At 35.5% G+C, this 16,349-nt stretch overlaps 2 protein-coding genes across 5 annotated transcripts; one reads left to right on the top strand and one right to left on the bottom strand.

Moving 5' to 3' along the window:
- Positions 1-1,557: 1,557 nt before the first annotated feature.
- On the bottom strand, positions 1,558-9,034 carry LOC113065460 (prostaglandin E synthase 3-like). The gene is made up of 8 exons (XM_026236706.1): positions 8,824-9,034; positions 3,921-4,034; positions 3,583-3,652; positions 3,376-3,474; positions 3,193-3,282; positions 3,049-3,105; positions 2,854-2,881; positions 1,558-2,627 (listed from the first exon to the last, which is right to left on the bottom strand). Coding segments are annotated over exons 1-8 (480 nt in total). The 5' UTR covers positions 8,826-9,034; the 3' UTR covers positions 1,558-2,607.
- A 745-nt stretch (positions 9,035-9,779) lies between these two features.
- Positions 9,780-15,698, top strand: LOC113065459 (probable E3 ubiquitin-protein ligase DTX3). Of its 4 annotated transcripts, none has more exons than XM_026236701.1 (5): positions 9,780-9,879; positions 10,008-10,190; positions 11,702-12,504; positions 12,646-12,863; positions 13,521-15,698. In XM_026236701.1, the coding sequence occupies exons 2-5, from the start codon at positions 10,136-10,138 to the stop codon at positions 13,594-13,596; spliced, it is 1,152 nt and encodes a 383-aa protein (XP_026092486.1). In that variant the 5' UTR covers positions 9,780-9,879; positions 10,008-10,135; the 3' UTR covers positions 13,597-15,698. The 4 variants fall into 4 exon arrangements, with proteins under 4 accessions (XP_026092486.1, XP_026092488.1, XP_026092487.1 ...); XM_026236703.1 differs by adding an exon at positions 10,430-10,477 and having other exon boundaries at positions 9,780-10,190; XM_026236702.1 differs by adding an exon at positions 10,430-10,477 and having other exon boundaries at positions 9,780-10,237.
- The last annotated feature ends 651 nt before the right edge of the window (positions 15,699-16,349 follow it).

The raw sequence follows: 16,349 nt of genomic DNA, 5'->3' as shown, positions 1-16,349 counted from the left end.
CTGTTGCCTTCTTTGATTAAACTTTTTATGGTGCAGTTACGGCCATGGTCTCAAATGATAGGAGCTTTTATATGCAAATAATACTATAGCATAAGAGGTCCTTTGCAAAACAGCAGCATGATAACTAGTCTGAAAGGTAAACCATGGGAAACTAACTTTTACTTTTTAGGCAAGAATTTTAAGTGTGAATTATCGAGCAAGTATTTACTGTATCTATACTAATTCTGGGCATAAAAATACTCTCAGATAATAAAAATGTCGAATTGCAAAGTCGAATTCTTTCAGTTATAATCTTTTCAGTAATCATACTTCACTTTAAATGACCTCATTTTAAGGTGAAGCACCTCCTAAATAAACAAAGTATCAAATATCTGTCATCATCATTCTCCAGTTTCATTAACCGACCAGATGCATTTGCTTTGGAAGCAGGTGTTTCTGGTTGAGTTACAAGTCACGGTATCTCTGGAAGGCCCGGCTCAGAGTAACCAACTTTGTGTACATCCATTGTGGGTAGGATTACACCATCCCATGGTCTGCTCATGCGTCCGTAAGCCACCTTTTGTCGCACAGGAGAGGCAGCTTAAAAACGCTTGCGTTTGGATTTTTCTATTACCTTTAGCACAGACTGCTGACACAAGCATAACCCTCCCCGACCCCCCATACCACCACTGTCTTAAACAAAACGCCAGCTCAGGGAACTCAACCCCATAAATTATTCCAGGCCTTACAGATCAACTGTTGATCAAAACATACAGTCCTTCCAGATACTATACATCCATCATTATGACTACACCTGCTATAATTAGGAGCACCTGGTTTATAAAAATATATAAACAAAACAAACCAAAAACTTCCAGACACACACACAAAAATCCCTACACCGTTAAAGTCACCCTTCGGTGCTTCCCAGATACCATACCCTCTGTTGAGAAGAAAAAAAACAAACAAAACAAAAAACTACTAGCTACTTTCCAAATAGGCATTTAATTGACTATTTGCTTTTAAACAGATGCTGTCCCGTCGAATGTGGTATCACTTCTCAAAAACTTTTTAAATACAAATTAATTCTTGCCAGGCATGATTAGCAGAAAAGGAACTATGGCGTCCTCTTGTGGCGGAAAGACTGCTTTTCTCTTTACATGAGCCAGGAAAAAAATTCCGGCAATCGTTTAATTTATTTTAAATTGTAATTTTTTTCCCCGGCACCTATTTATTTATTTTTATGGATGCAACGACAAATGTTGTTGTGCTATCGATTTTATAAATCTGTATTTCATACTGTAATATCAGTTTAAACAGTGCTCACTATAAATCTCCTTATCTAGAAAGAGGTTAATTACACATGCTTTGTGAAATCAGGCGTCAAAACGACGTTAAATTGAAAAATTGGGTAACAATTTCTAATTTAATTTCAATTTCAATTTAATTTTACCCTAGAGTAGAAAAAATAATAATAAAAAAATCTGCTTCCATTAATTTAAGAAACATAAATATTGTCTGAAATACCACACACTACTGCAAATGATCCTTGATTTACAAAAAAACTGGAAAAATAAGTGTTGTTTAGAGACAGTTTATTAGAAATATGTAGACAAAAACCTCACTGCATTTAACAAACTGAAATTTATAAACTGAATTGACGGGTCACAACATTGTTTTCATCTTTTAGACACACCTGCATTGATATTAAGAGTGCAAACACAAAATTGGTCATCTATTGATAAGTTACCCTTTGTTCTGTACAGCGGTGATTCATATGCTTCTTTTAATCACTTCTCTTTACATATATGGAAGAAACCAGTGTACATTGCCTGCTACACATCCAAATGTGATACAAAACAACAGATACTAACTGCCAACCTGAAATAATTGTATAAAGCAGCGTGTACAGAGAGGACTATGTACTTTGAACATGTTGGGATTGACACATAAACCTATCCGAGGGGCAAAACTGCGACTAAAACAAAAAAAAATAGGGGGTTTATCGATGAATCAGTTCAAGTGCAGTGCAATTGAATATGCCAATCTGATTTCAAACACAGCACTAGTGAAAGCCTAGTGTCTTGGCTGGCATTTGCAATGAAGTAGCATTTGCCCAAAGACAATTATTCCTTCACTCACACACAAGGAAATTAGCCTCATGACAAAAAACAAAACAAAAAAACACTATTAAATAAAATTTTCGGTTTGAATGAGAGGGCGAAGGCAGAATATGTTGAAAAAATCCTTCATGTCCTTTTTCCATTACTACAAATTACAATGTATACGGTTACATGATGCAATAACCCCAACTGACATTGAAGAAAAAGCCCAAGACTGTAAAAGCCATTGAGTAAACTGACTATAAATGGTGTCCACAATACATCATCGAGAGCTTGTAATTGTCCATGCAGAACAGAAAAATAAAGAGTGCATTGTCGAGGGACTGATGTTGCCATCAACACAACAGTAAAAATTCATCCCTCGTGACTTTCTGCAGAAAGATCTTGAAAAACAGTTTCAAAAACGATGCAGTTTTTAAATGGCTACCAACTCAAACTTAGTCTCTCTCTTCATTTAAGTGTTAAGTGAAAATTCTTGCTTTCTTCTGCATTGTTGGCTCCTCCTTCACTCAAGGTCTGGCATTTCTGAAAAATAAATAAATAAATAAAAATATGATATTATATATATTAAATCCATATTGTTAACCAATAAACAGGTCAAGGGTGTTTTTTCTTTTTTCTTTTAAATGCCATTCATTATTAGTATTAAAAGTTACAACAGCTAACATAATTATTCCTCATTTGTATTGATTTTCAAAATAATACAATGAACAAACAAGTCACAGAGGACAGATAATTTAAGAAAACTTACTTTCATCATCACTATCCGCAGACTCTTCCTGGAATTGGAGATAAAAACCCATCAAAAATCATAGCATTTATATTAACTTTTTAATTAACTTATTAATAACTCATTTTAAAAAATCAGGTAAATAACAGTAACAGAAAAAATAACTATATTCTTATGGCCAATTTAAAAACATTATGGCTTCAATAATTCTCTCACATCATCTGCACCATCCACATCTGGTAGGTCATCTTCCCCACCCATGTTGTTCATCATCTTTAAGGGGGAAAAAACAAATGTGTATGATTTATTTTCCATTTATACAATTCAAAGAAAGAATGAATATATAAGACAGACACAAACCTCTGAAAAACGGTCAAAACTGTTCAATTCTTCATCTGAGTCGTCCTCCCAATCCTTCCAGTTATTGAAGTCAACACTGAGCCAATTAAGCTACACAAAGGGCATCGAGAAACATTAATTAACATGTTATATCATTACTAAATGAAGTAACATTTTAATAGTTCAAACAGACCAAACTCTGACCTTTGCTTTTTCTTTTGTTAATCTTGGCCAAGCCTTGCCAGGTTCTGCTTTTTTTAGACAGCAAAACACAGACCTGTCTGTTCGTTTGTGTTTAGACTCCTGCAAAAGAATTACAGAGTTTTATGTAACATCCAATAATACATGAGCCACACTGATTGAGCTCTTACAACCTGAATTAGAACCGAAACCTTCAGGTGGTGTACTTACATTTGGATCAATGGACTCAAATAATTCTACTTCATTATGGTGTTTGATGTTATCTGTTCCTCCAACACAACTAAAGCAAAAATAAATACAACTAAATTGAGAATTAACTACTATAGAACTATATTGCATTTTAAGAGGCAATCATTAACATTTGCAAAGAACATTTTGACTGAGTATCATTATAGGATCAAACACTTCAATAATTAACATAAATATTAGTTCATGGCAGTACACTGAATAATTATATTTCGTAACGACAATGTAATAATGACTGAATTTTGCCGAATTTTGCAGCAGAGTATAAAAACACTTAAAAAAAACTGGAATAAAAGTTATACCTGAAATCAAGCTTTGTTTTGTCAAATTTAACTTGGACATCTTTGCTGTCTTCTATACAGAATTCAATGAAGACAGCCTCCCGTCTGTCATACCACTTGGCAGTTGCTGGCTGCCTGTAAAACGAATGGAATTAATGCTAGAAAACATCTGGAATTAAAATACATTTGAAAAAGCTAAGTGCATTTGTTTAAAGGCATACTCCAGAAGTCCATACTAAAAGCGCATCTCTAAATTAAGATGTGCGAGCAGGAGGCCCTGGCGGGGGGTGGAGCAACAGTGATATTACCGTGGAAACCAGTTTGTATTGATTGGCAGGGTCACGCATGGCCTCTTGGCAATCTACTTTGGGCTTCAGCAGAGCCGTTGAAAAACAGAGTTGCGACAAGCTTTGATCACACCGCCATGCAGTTCTTGGAGCTCTCAACAGTTCCAAACAACTCCGCGCTATCAATTCGTTTGAATGGGTTTAGGCAGGATATACCAGAGTTTCACTATCTCCTCAAATTACAGGCATTTGGTCACTGGAAAAAAATATTCATATGTAATGCCATGGTTTAAGCATTAGATGACTGTAAGGATGTTTAAAGGGATAGTTCACCCAAAAATGAAAATTACCCCATCTTTTACTCACCCTCAAGCCATCCTAGTCATATATGACATTCTTCATTCAGACAAATACAATCAGAGTAATTTTAAATAATGTCCAGGCTAATCCATGCTTTATAATGATAGTGGAAGGTAGCCGAAAATTTTAAGTTCAAAAACTTGCACCCATCCATTTTAAAAGAAGTCTAATAAGCTCTGATCTATTTGCTGAAAAGAGCACTGGTGGTCAGTTTCATTATATTTTTATGCATTTAGCAGACACTTTTATCCAAAGCGACTTACATTGCATTCAGGCTAACAATGTTCTCCTAACGTGTTCCCTGGGATTCGAACCCCCAACTTTGCACTTGCTATCGCAATGCTCTACCACTTGAGCTACATATATATTATTTACTTTATATATTTAGACATTATCAAACACTCGATTTTGTTAAGTTCAGATTTATTAAATGTTACATTTTGAAGGTGAATTAAATACTAGGGATGGGCATGATTAATCGACGATCGATAATTGATCGTTAAGAATTTCTTCGATCATGTTAATTTGTTATCGATTTATCTAAAGCATTTTTTTATCTAATGCAGGTTGCGTTGCGTAGTGCGAGTCTTGAAGCAATTAAATGAATTTCACTGTGTGGCAGCAATTAAATATTTTACCACCAGGGTGCAATATTTGACACCCTACTCGGTTATCTGTGAGCTTCCGTTTTGATTTCAAAAGAATAATCATGAAGATGTCACGGCGAAGTGTGGCGTGGGACCATTTTGATTTAAAAAGCGAACTAGTTAACTGCAAACATTGCGATGCCGTGTATAAGTACAACACGGCCAGAACTCAAATGATGTACCTGTGCATCCCGGCAACGTCAGTTCCCTAAGAGCGGGTGTTTTCGGCGGCTGGACTGACGGTCACCAGGTTGCGGTCGCGTCTGACACCAGATCATGTCAACATGCTTATACGGTATTTCTCAACAAAAATCCGTAGACTCGTGCAGAAGTTGTATGCTAGTTACTAAAGTTAGTTATTTTTCATGAGGCTTTAAGTAGCATAATTTGTTAAGTTAGCGTAATTGTTAGGAAGGCTAATATCTGGCCTTTTCTTCTGGCTTGGATAGTTTTGAGTTACATTTTGACTAAATCTGTCAGATCTAAGTATTATAATGTTTTATATGTTATTGTTTAACATGATTCTTTTATTATTATTATTATTATTTTGGAACAAATGAGGTCTCTGTTTAAGAACGCCGGCTCGCAGCTGCAGGTTCCACTGCTTTAGAGCACTGCATATGCATGCGGATATATGTTCGGTTTGCCTGAACGTAGTTTAACTGTCTGCTATAAGTTGATCTTGTAATAAAGGTCTCACAGAGGAAAAACACGCTGTATTTTTTTATTCATTGCATTTTTTTATTATAAAATTTTTATAATTATATTATAAAAATATTAATGATTAATCGACAGTCGATCGTTAATTCTCCCGACGATCGACTAAGAAAATTTAATCGAATGCCCATCCCTATTAAATACTATTGTCATTTTATGATATTCGCATACACAAGAATCTGGTTATGGACATTATTAAAGTGTTGCTCAAGTTGTCTAACTGTCTATTATCTAATGTTAAACATTAACTATAACACACTTAATAAAATACCACCAGTTAGATTCCTGAGTGGTTAACAAACGTGTTAAAATGTAAAAAGAAATGCAGTAATTTACTCAATTTACTAGCAAGTGTCCCTGAGAATCATTGAAATAAATGGGCTTTTTTCCATGAATGAACTATTGGTTGTTTGGAAGTATTGGCAGCTCTATGACACACATTACTTCTGCAATACTCAGTTCCTAAGAAAGTCCATCGGAGTGTTCCTACTCTGGTTTTCTGTGACTCAGAGTTTCACCAGGATAATAAACAAAATGACAGAATCAAGCCCTAGCATTAAGGAAGTGGCTGAATAATAATAACTCCTATTCAATCTTATACTTATACAGGAAACAATTTGTGCAGGTTTTTACCAACACAAAGTTCAAAAAAATATTTTGTAATATCTCTTTACAGTGACTTTTAATCAATGTGATCATTGCTGAATAAAGGGATTGATTGGAAAATAATCCTACTGACCACAAACTTTTGAATGGTAGTGGATACTTCATGGAAATGTGTGTAAATTACCAAACTGAGAGTGAAATTGTGGTTAATTTAATCATAAAAATTAACATGTCAAGCTGTTGGACACCACATGTTTACAGGTACATCTCAAAGAATTTGAATTTCATGGAAAAGGTCTTTATTTTTTTGTAATTTAATTAATTTCTTATATTTTAGATTCATTGTACACAAACAAATATTAGTTTTTTGTTTTAATTGTGATGGTTATGACTAACAGTTTAGGAAAATGTAAAATTCAGTATCTGAAAAAAAAAACCAGAATATTGAATTTTGAGCTTGATTAGTTTGATTAATTTTGATACTGGGTACCTCTTGGGCTAGTTTAGAACATGCAACTACAATTATGGGAAAGACTGCTAACTTGAAAGCTGTCCAGAAGACAATAAGTAAGCCACAGAAGGTCATTGCTGAAAGGGCTGGCTGTTCACAGAGTGCTGTATCAAAATGTATTCATAGAAAGTTGATTGGAAGGAAAATGGTAGAAAAAGGTGCACAAGCAACAGGGATGACCACAGCCTTGGGAAGATTGTCAGGAAATGCCAATTCAAGAACTTTGGAAAGCTTCACAAGGAGTGGACTGAAGCCGGAGTCAGTACATCAAGAGTCACCACGGTCAGACGTCTTCGGGTAAAGGGCTACAGCTGTCACATTCCTAGAACCAAGCCACTCCTGAACCAGAAAAAAACCATCAGAAACATTTCACCTGGGCTAAGGAGAAAAAGAACTGGACTGTTGCTCAGTGGTCCACAGTAAGGCTGGGCGATATATCGAACAATATGATCATGCGCATCTAATCAGTAAATCTGGTTTCGTGATTATCGCTAAATCACCATCACCTGCTTTTAAATGGAGCACCATTTAATAAACAGAGCCGTAGATCACTGACAAGATTTGAAATATTGCGTTCATTTTCAAAGGCGATTCATCTGGGATAATGAATGAGCCCTAGTCCACAGTCCTCTTTTCAGATGAAAGTAAATTTAGCCTTTCATTTGGAAATCAAGGTCTGGATTCTGGAGCAAGACTGGAGAGGCACAGAATTCAAAGTCCAGTGTGAAGTTTCTGAAGTCAGTGATGATTTGGCGAGCTGTGCCTTACGTGATGACAAGCTTTACAGAGATGATGATTTCATTTTGCAGCAGGACTTTAGCACCTGCCCACACTGTCAAAACCACTTCCGAGTAGTTTGCTGACAATGATATTACAGTGCTTGATTGGCCAGCCAACATGACAGACCTGAACCTCACAGAGATTAATTAAAACAAAAAACTCTTGAAATATTTCATTTTGTGTGCAATGAATATAGAATATAAAAAAGTTAGCTTTTTAGAATTACAAAAAAAGAAATAACTTTTCCATGATATACATTTTTTTTTAGATGCAACTGTAGTTTAGATATCCTGTATTACTAGCCATGATTAAATTCTAATAATCTAATAACCTAAATTAGATCAGCATATTTCAGTTGGATTAAGATGGTCTTTTTGCTTAGCCAAGCTGATGTGCAGGTGGTTTATATTGAAGGCTGGGTAGTCACCCAGTATGAAAACATCCAACATATAGCCTGGACACTATATGAAGAGTCTTCACCTGGCCACCCAACTGAGCACCAGCTAGGAAAACTACCGTAGCCAGGTTAAGATCATCTTAAACCAGCAAACCAATTTAGGCTGGATTAACCAGGTGTTTTTTTCCAGCAGGGAACACCTTGCAAGCCTTGATCTGTGTAAGGCTTAATCGAGGTCATACATATTGCTAATACATTCTACAGTAATTCAGATGAAAGCTTAAATGTAATAAATGATAATAATAACGTAGGAATAAACTGGCCAGCAGCTCTGATGTTAGCTGTGCAGTAACTACAGGCCCAAACTATCTAGCTGCTAACCAGCTAGCTAAATTCTGCTATGGGAACATTGTGCACTTTTATTCATCACCGATTACGAATAGAGTTGTTTTATGTGATTTAAACCCCGAGAATGACCAGTATTCTCTTAAGTGACAATATCAAATAACAGCCGTATGTGAGAAAATCTGATGCTTCCCTGATAGAGGTTATGAACACACTTGCTAACTAACGTTAGCTAATAAGTTATTGCATCCTTATTACTGCCGGTCAAACTCACATGTCGATATCTTCTTTCAGTTTTCACCAAAATCTGCGTTGCCACTTGCGTACTCTCGCCTGTGGTATTGTTTTGAATTTAAGTTCAATCAAAGCGAATGCATAAAAACTGAAGCTAGCTGTTTATGCGCCGCTCTGTCAACCTGCACAGGATCCGCGCAGTGACGCATCATCTCTCAACGTTTCTAGCGACTTCTGCTGCGCGCTCCGGGCCATGCGCGCACCCTGAGCAAATGTGTCTCCATAGTAACCCCAGCGACCGTACAAGACGTCAGCTGATGCAGAAGTTCTCTATTATAGATCAGTGTTCAGGACCATGGAAATCACACGTGTATACGTAATGTGATATGTAGTGACCTTTTTTTTCTTGTATTATCTAGAGTCAGGATTAAACGTTGTCAAGGTTCTCAAAACTTACAAAACAGCCAAAGTGTAGTACTGAAAATAAATGAGTCGAATTAAATAAATAATTGAAGATAAAAGGAAGAAATCATAATAATAAACTGATTGTTACTAATTTTAATAAAGTGACACTTGCAATTTTTTATTTAATTTCATCTATCTATCTATCTATCTATCTATCTATCTATCTATCTATCTATCTATCTATCTATCTATCTATCTATCTATCTAAACAAACCAACAAACAAATCTATCTAAGTACTTTATTGGCATGATGGTTTACATACAATATCGCCAAAGCAGCAATAGTTCAACAAACGAAATAATTTATAAACAAAATAAACAAATAATTTATTATTAATAATAATAATAATAATGATGATGATGATAAATGGCATTAAGGTTAAAAATGGCAATTATTGCAACCTAAAATATCTATTAGTCCAGTTAATATATACACAAGTGGTTAATAAGAAAAAAAACCACGAAGGTCAGACAATAACATTTCAAGACGACTGATGATGTGGTCTTAAAGAGCGCCACACAGTGGTCACATCCCGCTATCTTTAATCCGGCTCAGCCAAAAGACTAGAATGACGAACTTCCTGCCTACATTATCTTGTTTTCAGGGGGGTTTCACTTTAACTACTAAAAGGTAACTACGTGATTACAAAATATGACATAGAGACGAATAGTTAGTGTCGTGAAGGAGCTAAAGGCTAAACAGTTCGTCGTGACAGTCAGCGATGTTCTTTGTATGCATGTTGTCTTCCTGTGGCCAAGGACGGGGAACTGGAGAACCACAAAGAGACTGAGCCTGTGTGTTGATCGAGTGAAGTGTCATCCGAGCTCAAAGAGTATATCCCAAGCATTAATTCGCCGGTATTGTCACAGTTTTTAAGGCACGTTCAATGCAGCGGTTGTCTCTTGAGTTCGTCGAGTGGAAGCAGGCATTCTCCAGTTGCAGTAGGTTCCCTTTAATTTCATCTCTTCCGGCAAAGTCACTACAGAAGGTGAATTCATTTATTACATGAACACAATAGGCTTCATCCCAATGTGTATTTACATTATTGTTTTTAATTTTAGGAAAAAAATGCTTAGGTTATGGCAACTGCCATCCTTTTCTTCATCTGTCAGGTTGCTGGAGAATCCTTAAAATAAACAATGTCTTGATCTAACTTGTATATTTATTTTCTCTAAAACAGGAAAATAGGCCTGTTACTGCAATTAACGAGAATTTATGGGATCACAAGGTAATTTAGTTTCAGTAATGTAACCACTGCAAGTGTCAAGTGACATTCATGAGCCGGAGCAGGTAGAGCAACACAGAAAGATCCTTTGTTTATACAGTGAGTGAACACATTTCAGAGATGGGATGTGATTCTGCACCGCTGCCTGCAATACTTAGCACAGCCTATTCATGCAAGAAACTTCATTGTCTAAATTATTCCATCCTTCTTCTGCACAGCCACAAATCAATTTGATTGTAAAAGGGTAAATTATAATATGATTAAGACCAAGGAGATTGTAAGATCTGAATAAGAAGAATTTGCATGTTACCCTGCGGCTCTTGTCAGGTGTGAAGTATTGTGAATTTATGCCTGGCTGACTCATTACACATATATTCATCATATGTTTTCCCTGACAAGAAAAAGGGTGAACTGATAACAAGTCCAAGCTAATATTTAACCTAAAAAATGTAAAAAGTGTCAAGGCTGACCATTACTACAACTGATTAGTTAATATTACATCAATCTGTCTGTCAGAGCAGTGTCCCATAGTATGACATGGTACATTTAATCTAAAACTAGTTTAATTAGCGTTTTACTTTTTTTCTTTGTTTACTCTGATGTTAGACCTCATATTAATTGAAAAACTACATACAATTATTTGGAAATGAATAAATGGAAATAAAATATAGATAGATATGACAAATATTTGATTTTTAAATTAAAAAGCAGCATTTATTGAACTATGAATATATAATTATATATGATGATGATATATTATTAGAATGATATATTTAGCTCTGTATGTATAATTCTTATAATGTTCTTTGTACATTATTATGCTGTTCTTAAGACTTAAAAAAAAAAAGAAAACCTAAATGATTCTATAAAATGGTAAAACAGGGAATAGTCATTCACCATATTTTTTTTATTAAAATATAATTATATATATTCTATATCTATCTATTCTTTTTTTATAGAAAAGTGTATATTTTAGGTAACCTATTTATCCAATTTTCTTTACAAAAAGAATAGATTTAGATTATATATATAAAAAAATTATAAAAAATATTTTATTTACTTTTATCTGAAAATACTGAAAAAAAGTTATTAATAAAATGTGAATTAGGTTTGGTATAGTGTCAATTGTAGCGTATTTACAACAAGAAAATAAGCATAATTGCACTATTTTTAGTGTTCATGGTAGCCTCATGTTGACTCCTGCAAACTGATCTCTTATCCTCACAGTTTCATCTGATGAGATGAGCGTGCGAGCGGGGCAGGGCAGTGACGAGGTGCTGGTGTCACAGGCGGTGTGGGATTACCTTGTAGCCGCTGGACGACCCTGGTTGGTTGACTTCCAGGACAAGCAGGGACTGAGCGCAGACATCATCCGGCGCGGGGAGCGTGGTGGCTGCTGTGCTGTGCGGCTCTCCCCGGTGGAGGGCAGCAGCAGGACCAGAACTGGGATGATGGAGGGGCCGGTTTCTCCTGTTACACGGAAAGCTTTCATAGACTTATGCCGCTGTGCCCGGAAGGAGATGACCAAACAAGAGGCGGCTCCAAAAAGGAAACGTTCACTTTTACCATGCATGATGGCAAAGGAACCTGATGGGGAAGGGACGTTGTTGCCTCCGCCTCTCCCTCATCCACGACGCTCGCAGAGGCAACAGCAGAAACACAGGAAAAGTGCAGACATGGACACCTGTGTGGTTTTACCCATGCAACATGAGCCCGCAGCAAGGACCGGTGCAGAATTAGCCATCGGTCATGAAGAAGAGAGCACGATTTGCTCTATCTGCATGGGCGAAATGGTGGAAAAGACAACTCTGGACAAGTGTGGCCACTCGTTCTGTCGGTGCTGTTTAGAACAGGCATTTCAAGTCAAAAAAGCATGTCCTGTATGCAGGCTGGTGTATGGCCAGCTTATTGGTAACCAACCGGCCAGTGGAACCATGATGGTAGAAAGAGACCCGGATCTGGAGTTGCCTGGCCATGAAGGTTATGGCTGCATATGCATAATTTACAGTTTCCCTCCCGGTTTGCAAGCGGTAAGTACTGCTTACAGGCAGATTACAACAGCAGCATGTTTTGCATTCAGATCACCACAGACCAGATTTCATTCATTGGTGCATAAAAAATTCCACACGGAATCTATAATCACACAATATTATGTTTTAAAATTCTTTCAGGAAGAGCATCCAAACCCTGGGGTGAGGTATCCAGGCACAGACCGGGTGGCATACCTGCCAGACAGCCCTGAGGGAAACCGTGTCCTCCGTATGCTGCGCCGGGCCTTCGAGCAGCGCCTCATCTTCACCATAGGCACCTCCATGACCACCGGCATGCATAATGTTATTACCTGGAATGATATCCACCACAAGACATCCATATGGGGCGGACCACGATGGTATGCACTTTAATAGCTGCTCGCTAATTTGCATCTGGGGAATCAGTGATGCCATAGGAATAACTTCCCTGGAATTGCTTTTTGACTTGAACATCAAACATTAACATTTAAAGCTGTTGGTTTGGGTGAGAGGCACACCAAAAGATATATAAAAATAATTTGGAATTTAAGGTTGTAGTAATCCCATTCCATATTTTAAATTACATTTATTAATTTAATAGATCAAAAATACGGTAAAAAGAAGCAATATTGTGGAATATAAATTTAAATATGAGAGAACTGTTTTGTATTGTAATATATTTAAATAATTTCTTGTGTCCCGGTGATGCAAAAGCTGAATTGCATCACCGTGATGCTTCAGAAATTATTCTGATATAAACATTTGTTATTATCAGTGTTGAATAGAAAATGAAATAATCTTTATTAACATCATAAATGTCTTTTCAGTCACTTGATCAATTTAATACAGAATAAAAAAATAATTTCTTTATTTTACTGATCCTAAACCATTGAATCGTAGCATATAGTCATGCACAACAATATTTAGTTAATACATTTTAATATAAAAAAGCCAAAGAAACATTTTGCTGAACTTTTTAACTTGCGCTTTAATTTAATTAAGCTTAATATTGTTTTTTTTTTTTATTGTTTTTTTAGCTTTGGTTATCCAGATCCTACATACCTTGTGCGGGTGACAGAGGAACTGCGGGAGAAAGGAATAACAGCTGATTGATTTCGGTCGAGCACTTGAAAACAAACGTGTGCTTATCTTCACAAACGCACTGTGTCGAATCAAGCCACAGTCGTCTGCTGCAGCATTGATTTGTTCAGGACGCTGTTTCACAAAGTTTCCTTTAAGACTTTATGTTTAGCTTTGTTCTTTAGTTTAACTGAGTGAAGGCAGCGTGTTTCGCATTTTCTTTGGTACGAACCTGGGGTGCACTTAACTGAGACAGATTGCTAAAATGTGTATGTTAAGAAGGTGTACATGATTCCTCATCTACAGTACAAACCTCCTCTTCCCTGTTTCAGGTTAGAATCACACGGCTGCTGGCCTTTCTCTTCTAACTCAGTTTCTTCCATCCAAACTATCCTTAATAACAGCCGACGGTAACATCTGGATGGAGACAAATGGCGTAGCACAGTTAAATGGGTACAGCTGGGGCAATCCCATACAAGCTTTTTTTTTCTCTCTCTATTAATCAGCACTAAGAGGCACTTTGCAATGGAGGTAATCTTTTTATTATGAGAATTTAAAGTGGGTTCTGCCTGATCTTCCTGAGTGCAGGATCTAGAGAGGTTATTTGTGGGCCTTTCTAATTATAAGGTCCTGTTAAAAGAAATAAGTCTATTTCAGTTTGTCCTAGCTTTCATCACTTAAAACTTCAGTTTTTTGTCTTTCACTTTAGCATGATGTGCATATTTTTGCTTTATGTTTGTTTGGTTCAGTTTTCCCTAGTTTGTATTTTTAGTCTGTTTACTAATTTTTGAAGACATCCGTTTTGGATGTCAAAACTTCTATTAAGTATATAAAAAGTGATGTCAAATTGAAAGGGCGCATAAACCACTTAAACCAAACCAAAACGTAATAGCTCAAAACTTTTGTAACCATTGTGTTTATGTCTCAGATTTGGAGCAAAGCCTAGCACTGAGCTTATTTTAAAGAATCAGCAGATTTGTCCATAGAAAATTTGCTGAAGTAGAAAAAAACTCAGTAACACAGTGAATGAGTCTCACAAAAATACATCCAGGTCTCACTTAACCCTAAAATCAAAAGAAATAAATGAGGAATTACATTTTGCATTTAGCAAATTTTAGCACTATTAAGATTTTTTTTCCCAGTGAAACATTCTTTTCTGATCATATTTTAATGATTCAAATAGGTTAAATGTTCCTCCATATTTCAATAACAATTTCTTGTCATATCTATTATTCTGAATTATAAATTTTCATTACTATTACACATATACTATATTACAGTTATTCACTTTTTTTATTGATAACACAAATTAAAGACGTATTTGAAATAATTAAATTTCATTTTAAATAGATAAAATATATATTTTTTGAATTACATTTATAATAAATGGCACAATGCAAAAAACACACACAGAATAACTTTCTGTCAGCCAAATGTATTTAGTTTTTTTTCTTTTGATTTCGGTTGAGATATGACCCAGGTTTGGTGAGATTCATTCAGATATTTTAAATATATGGCAGGCTGCTTTCGTTCATGCAGATTTATCAAATTTGTTTTGTATTTCTCTCATTGAAATGTTATTGTGCCTTCTGCTAAAGGTCACAGCCCGTTATATCTAATGGTACTCATTACTCGTTGGTATTGGTTCAACTGTGTTCTGATCAATTATGAAGCATTAACCTTATAGCAGTCTTTAGGCTTACAGCTAAATGCCTCAACTTTAGAAAGCGGTGATCAGGTCTCAAATTGTTTTGCGCAAACCAAAACATTTACTTTGTGTTAATAAGTTTTTTGTTTTGTTAGAGGTCGCTTATGTTTTACAGTATCACTAAACAGAAAACAGTATCAGATTTGAGTTTTGTTTTGATACCATATTCTCTTACTCCAACCTTTATGTTATGAAGGACCAATTGAATCAGGATTTGTAGGACTTAAGTGTTACTGTCATGCAAAATTCTATGCACTTCAAAGTCAGATTTATAAAATAGACCTCTATAGATGACTGATTGTTCAAATTAAATAATTTGCCTTTATAGTTGTGTTGGTTTGTATTACATAATTGAATTGTATGCTAGAAATTAAAATGTGCTTTACATTTTCATACTTGAATAAAAGGATTCTGTTCTGTTACACTATGTCGGTTTTTATCAAGTTTAACTTCTCAAGGGAGTCTGCTTATCTCTGTAAATGGCAACATGACGGTGTTCTGTAAATATGAACTAGCTACGACCTGTCCAGAACTGAAGCTGAGATGTTTGTCTGAAGTGCAGTTTTCGCAAAATGAACTCCACTGTAAAGTTACAATTTGAGCATGTTATACAACAAAATACAATTTCAGTATTACTATGTCATGTTTAATTCAATGTCTTAAAAGTAATTTTTGTACTTTGTGCATGAATTGAACTAACAATTTCTTATTGAAAAAGGTTTTTTATTAACAGGTTTAGTATATTAACATTAGTAGCATATCTTATTTATTCAGGAATATATGTAATTTAGGTAAAGATCATTTATTCAGTACAATTTCTTTAGCAAGGTTAGAAATCTTTGTATTTTTGTTTCTTCGTTATAATTTTCTGTAAAGCCCTAATGATATAGGTTCCTATTGTGGCAACATTCTCCACAATATGTTGCATATTATTACGAAGTCAAAGTATGCAATGAACTGTATTTATGTATTTATTTATTTATTTATTTTTTCCTGGGTAATAATGGTGGAATCGGATCGATTTATTTTGTATGTTTAGTATGAACAGATATCTGGATGAGAATCTGCACTGCACCTA

This window comes from Carassius auratus, chromosome 48 (assembly GCF_003368295.1).
Source record: "Carassius auratus strain Wakin chromosome 48, ASM336829v1, whole genome shotgun sequence".
NCBI lineage: Eukaryota > Metazoa > Chordata > Actinopteri > Cypriniformes > Cyprinidae > Carassius > Carassius auratus.
The sequence above is the reverse complement of the archived record's forward strand: the minus strand, read 5'-3'. Positions and strand labels throughout refer to the sequence as shown.

Coding starts and splice junctions, on each gene's coding strand:
- LOC113065460 (XM_026236706.1), bottom strand. Junction 2,882..3,048: donor ATGTGGATGGTGCAGATGAT/GTGAGAGAATTA, acceptor CTCCAATTCCAG/GAAGAGTCTGCGGATAGTGA. Junction 2,628..2,853: donor TGCGGATAGTGATGATGAAA/GTAAGTTTTCTT, acceptor TTTATTTTTCAG/AAATGCCAGACCTTGAGTGA.
- LOC113065459 (XM_026236701.1), top strand. CDS start 10,136: ATGCAGCGGTTGTCTCTTGAGTTCGTCGAGTGGAAGCAGGCATTCTCC. Junction 10,191..11,701: donor GCAGGCATTCTCCAGTTGCA/GTAGGTTCCCTT, acceptor TTATCCTCACAG/TTTCATCTGATGAGATGAGC. Junction 12,505..12,645: donor TCCCTCCCGGTTTGCAAGCG/GTAAGTACTGCT, acceptor AAATTCTTTCAG/GAAGAGCATCCAAACCCTGG.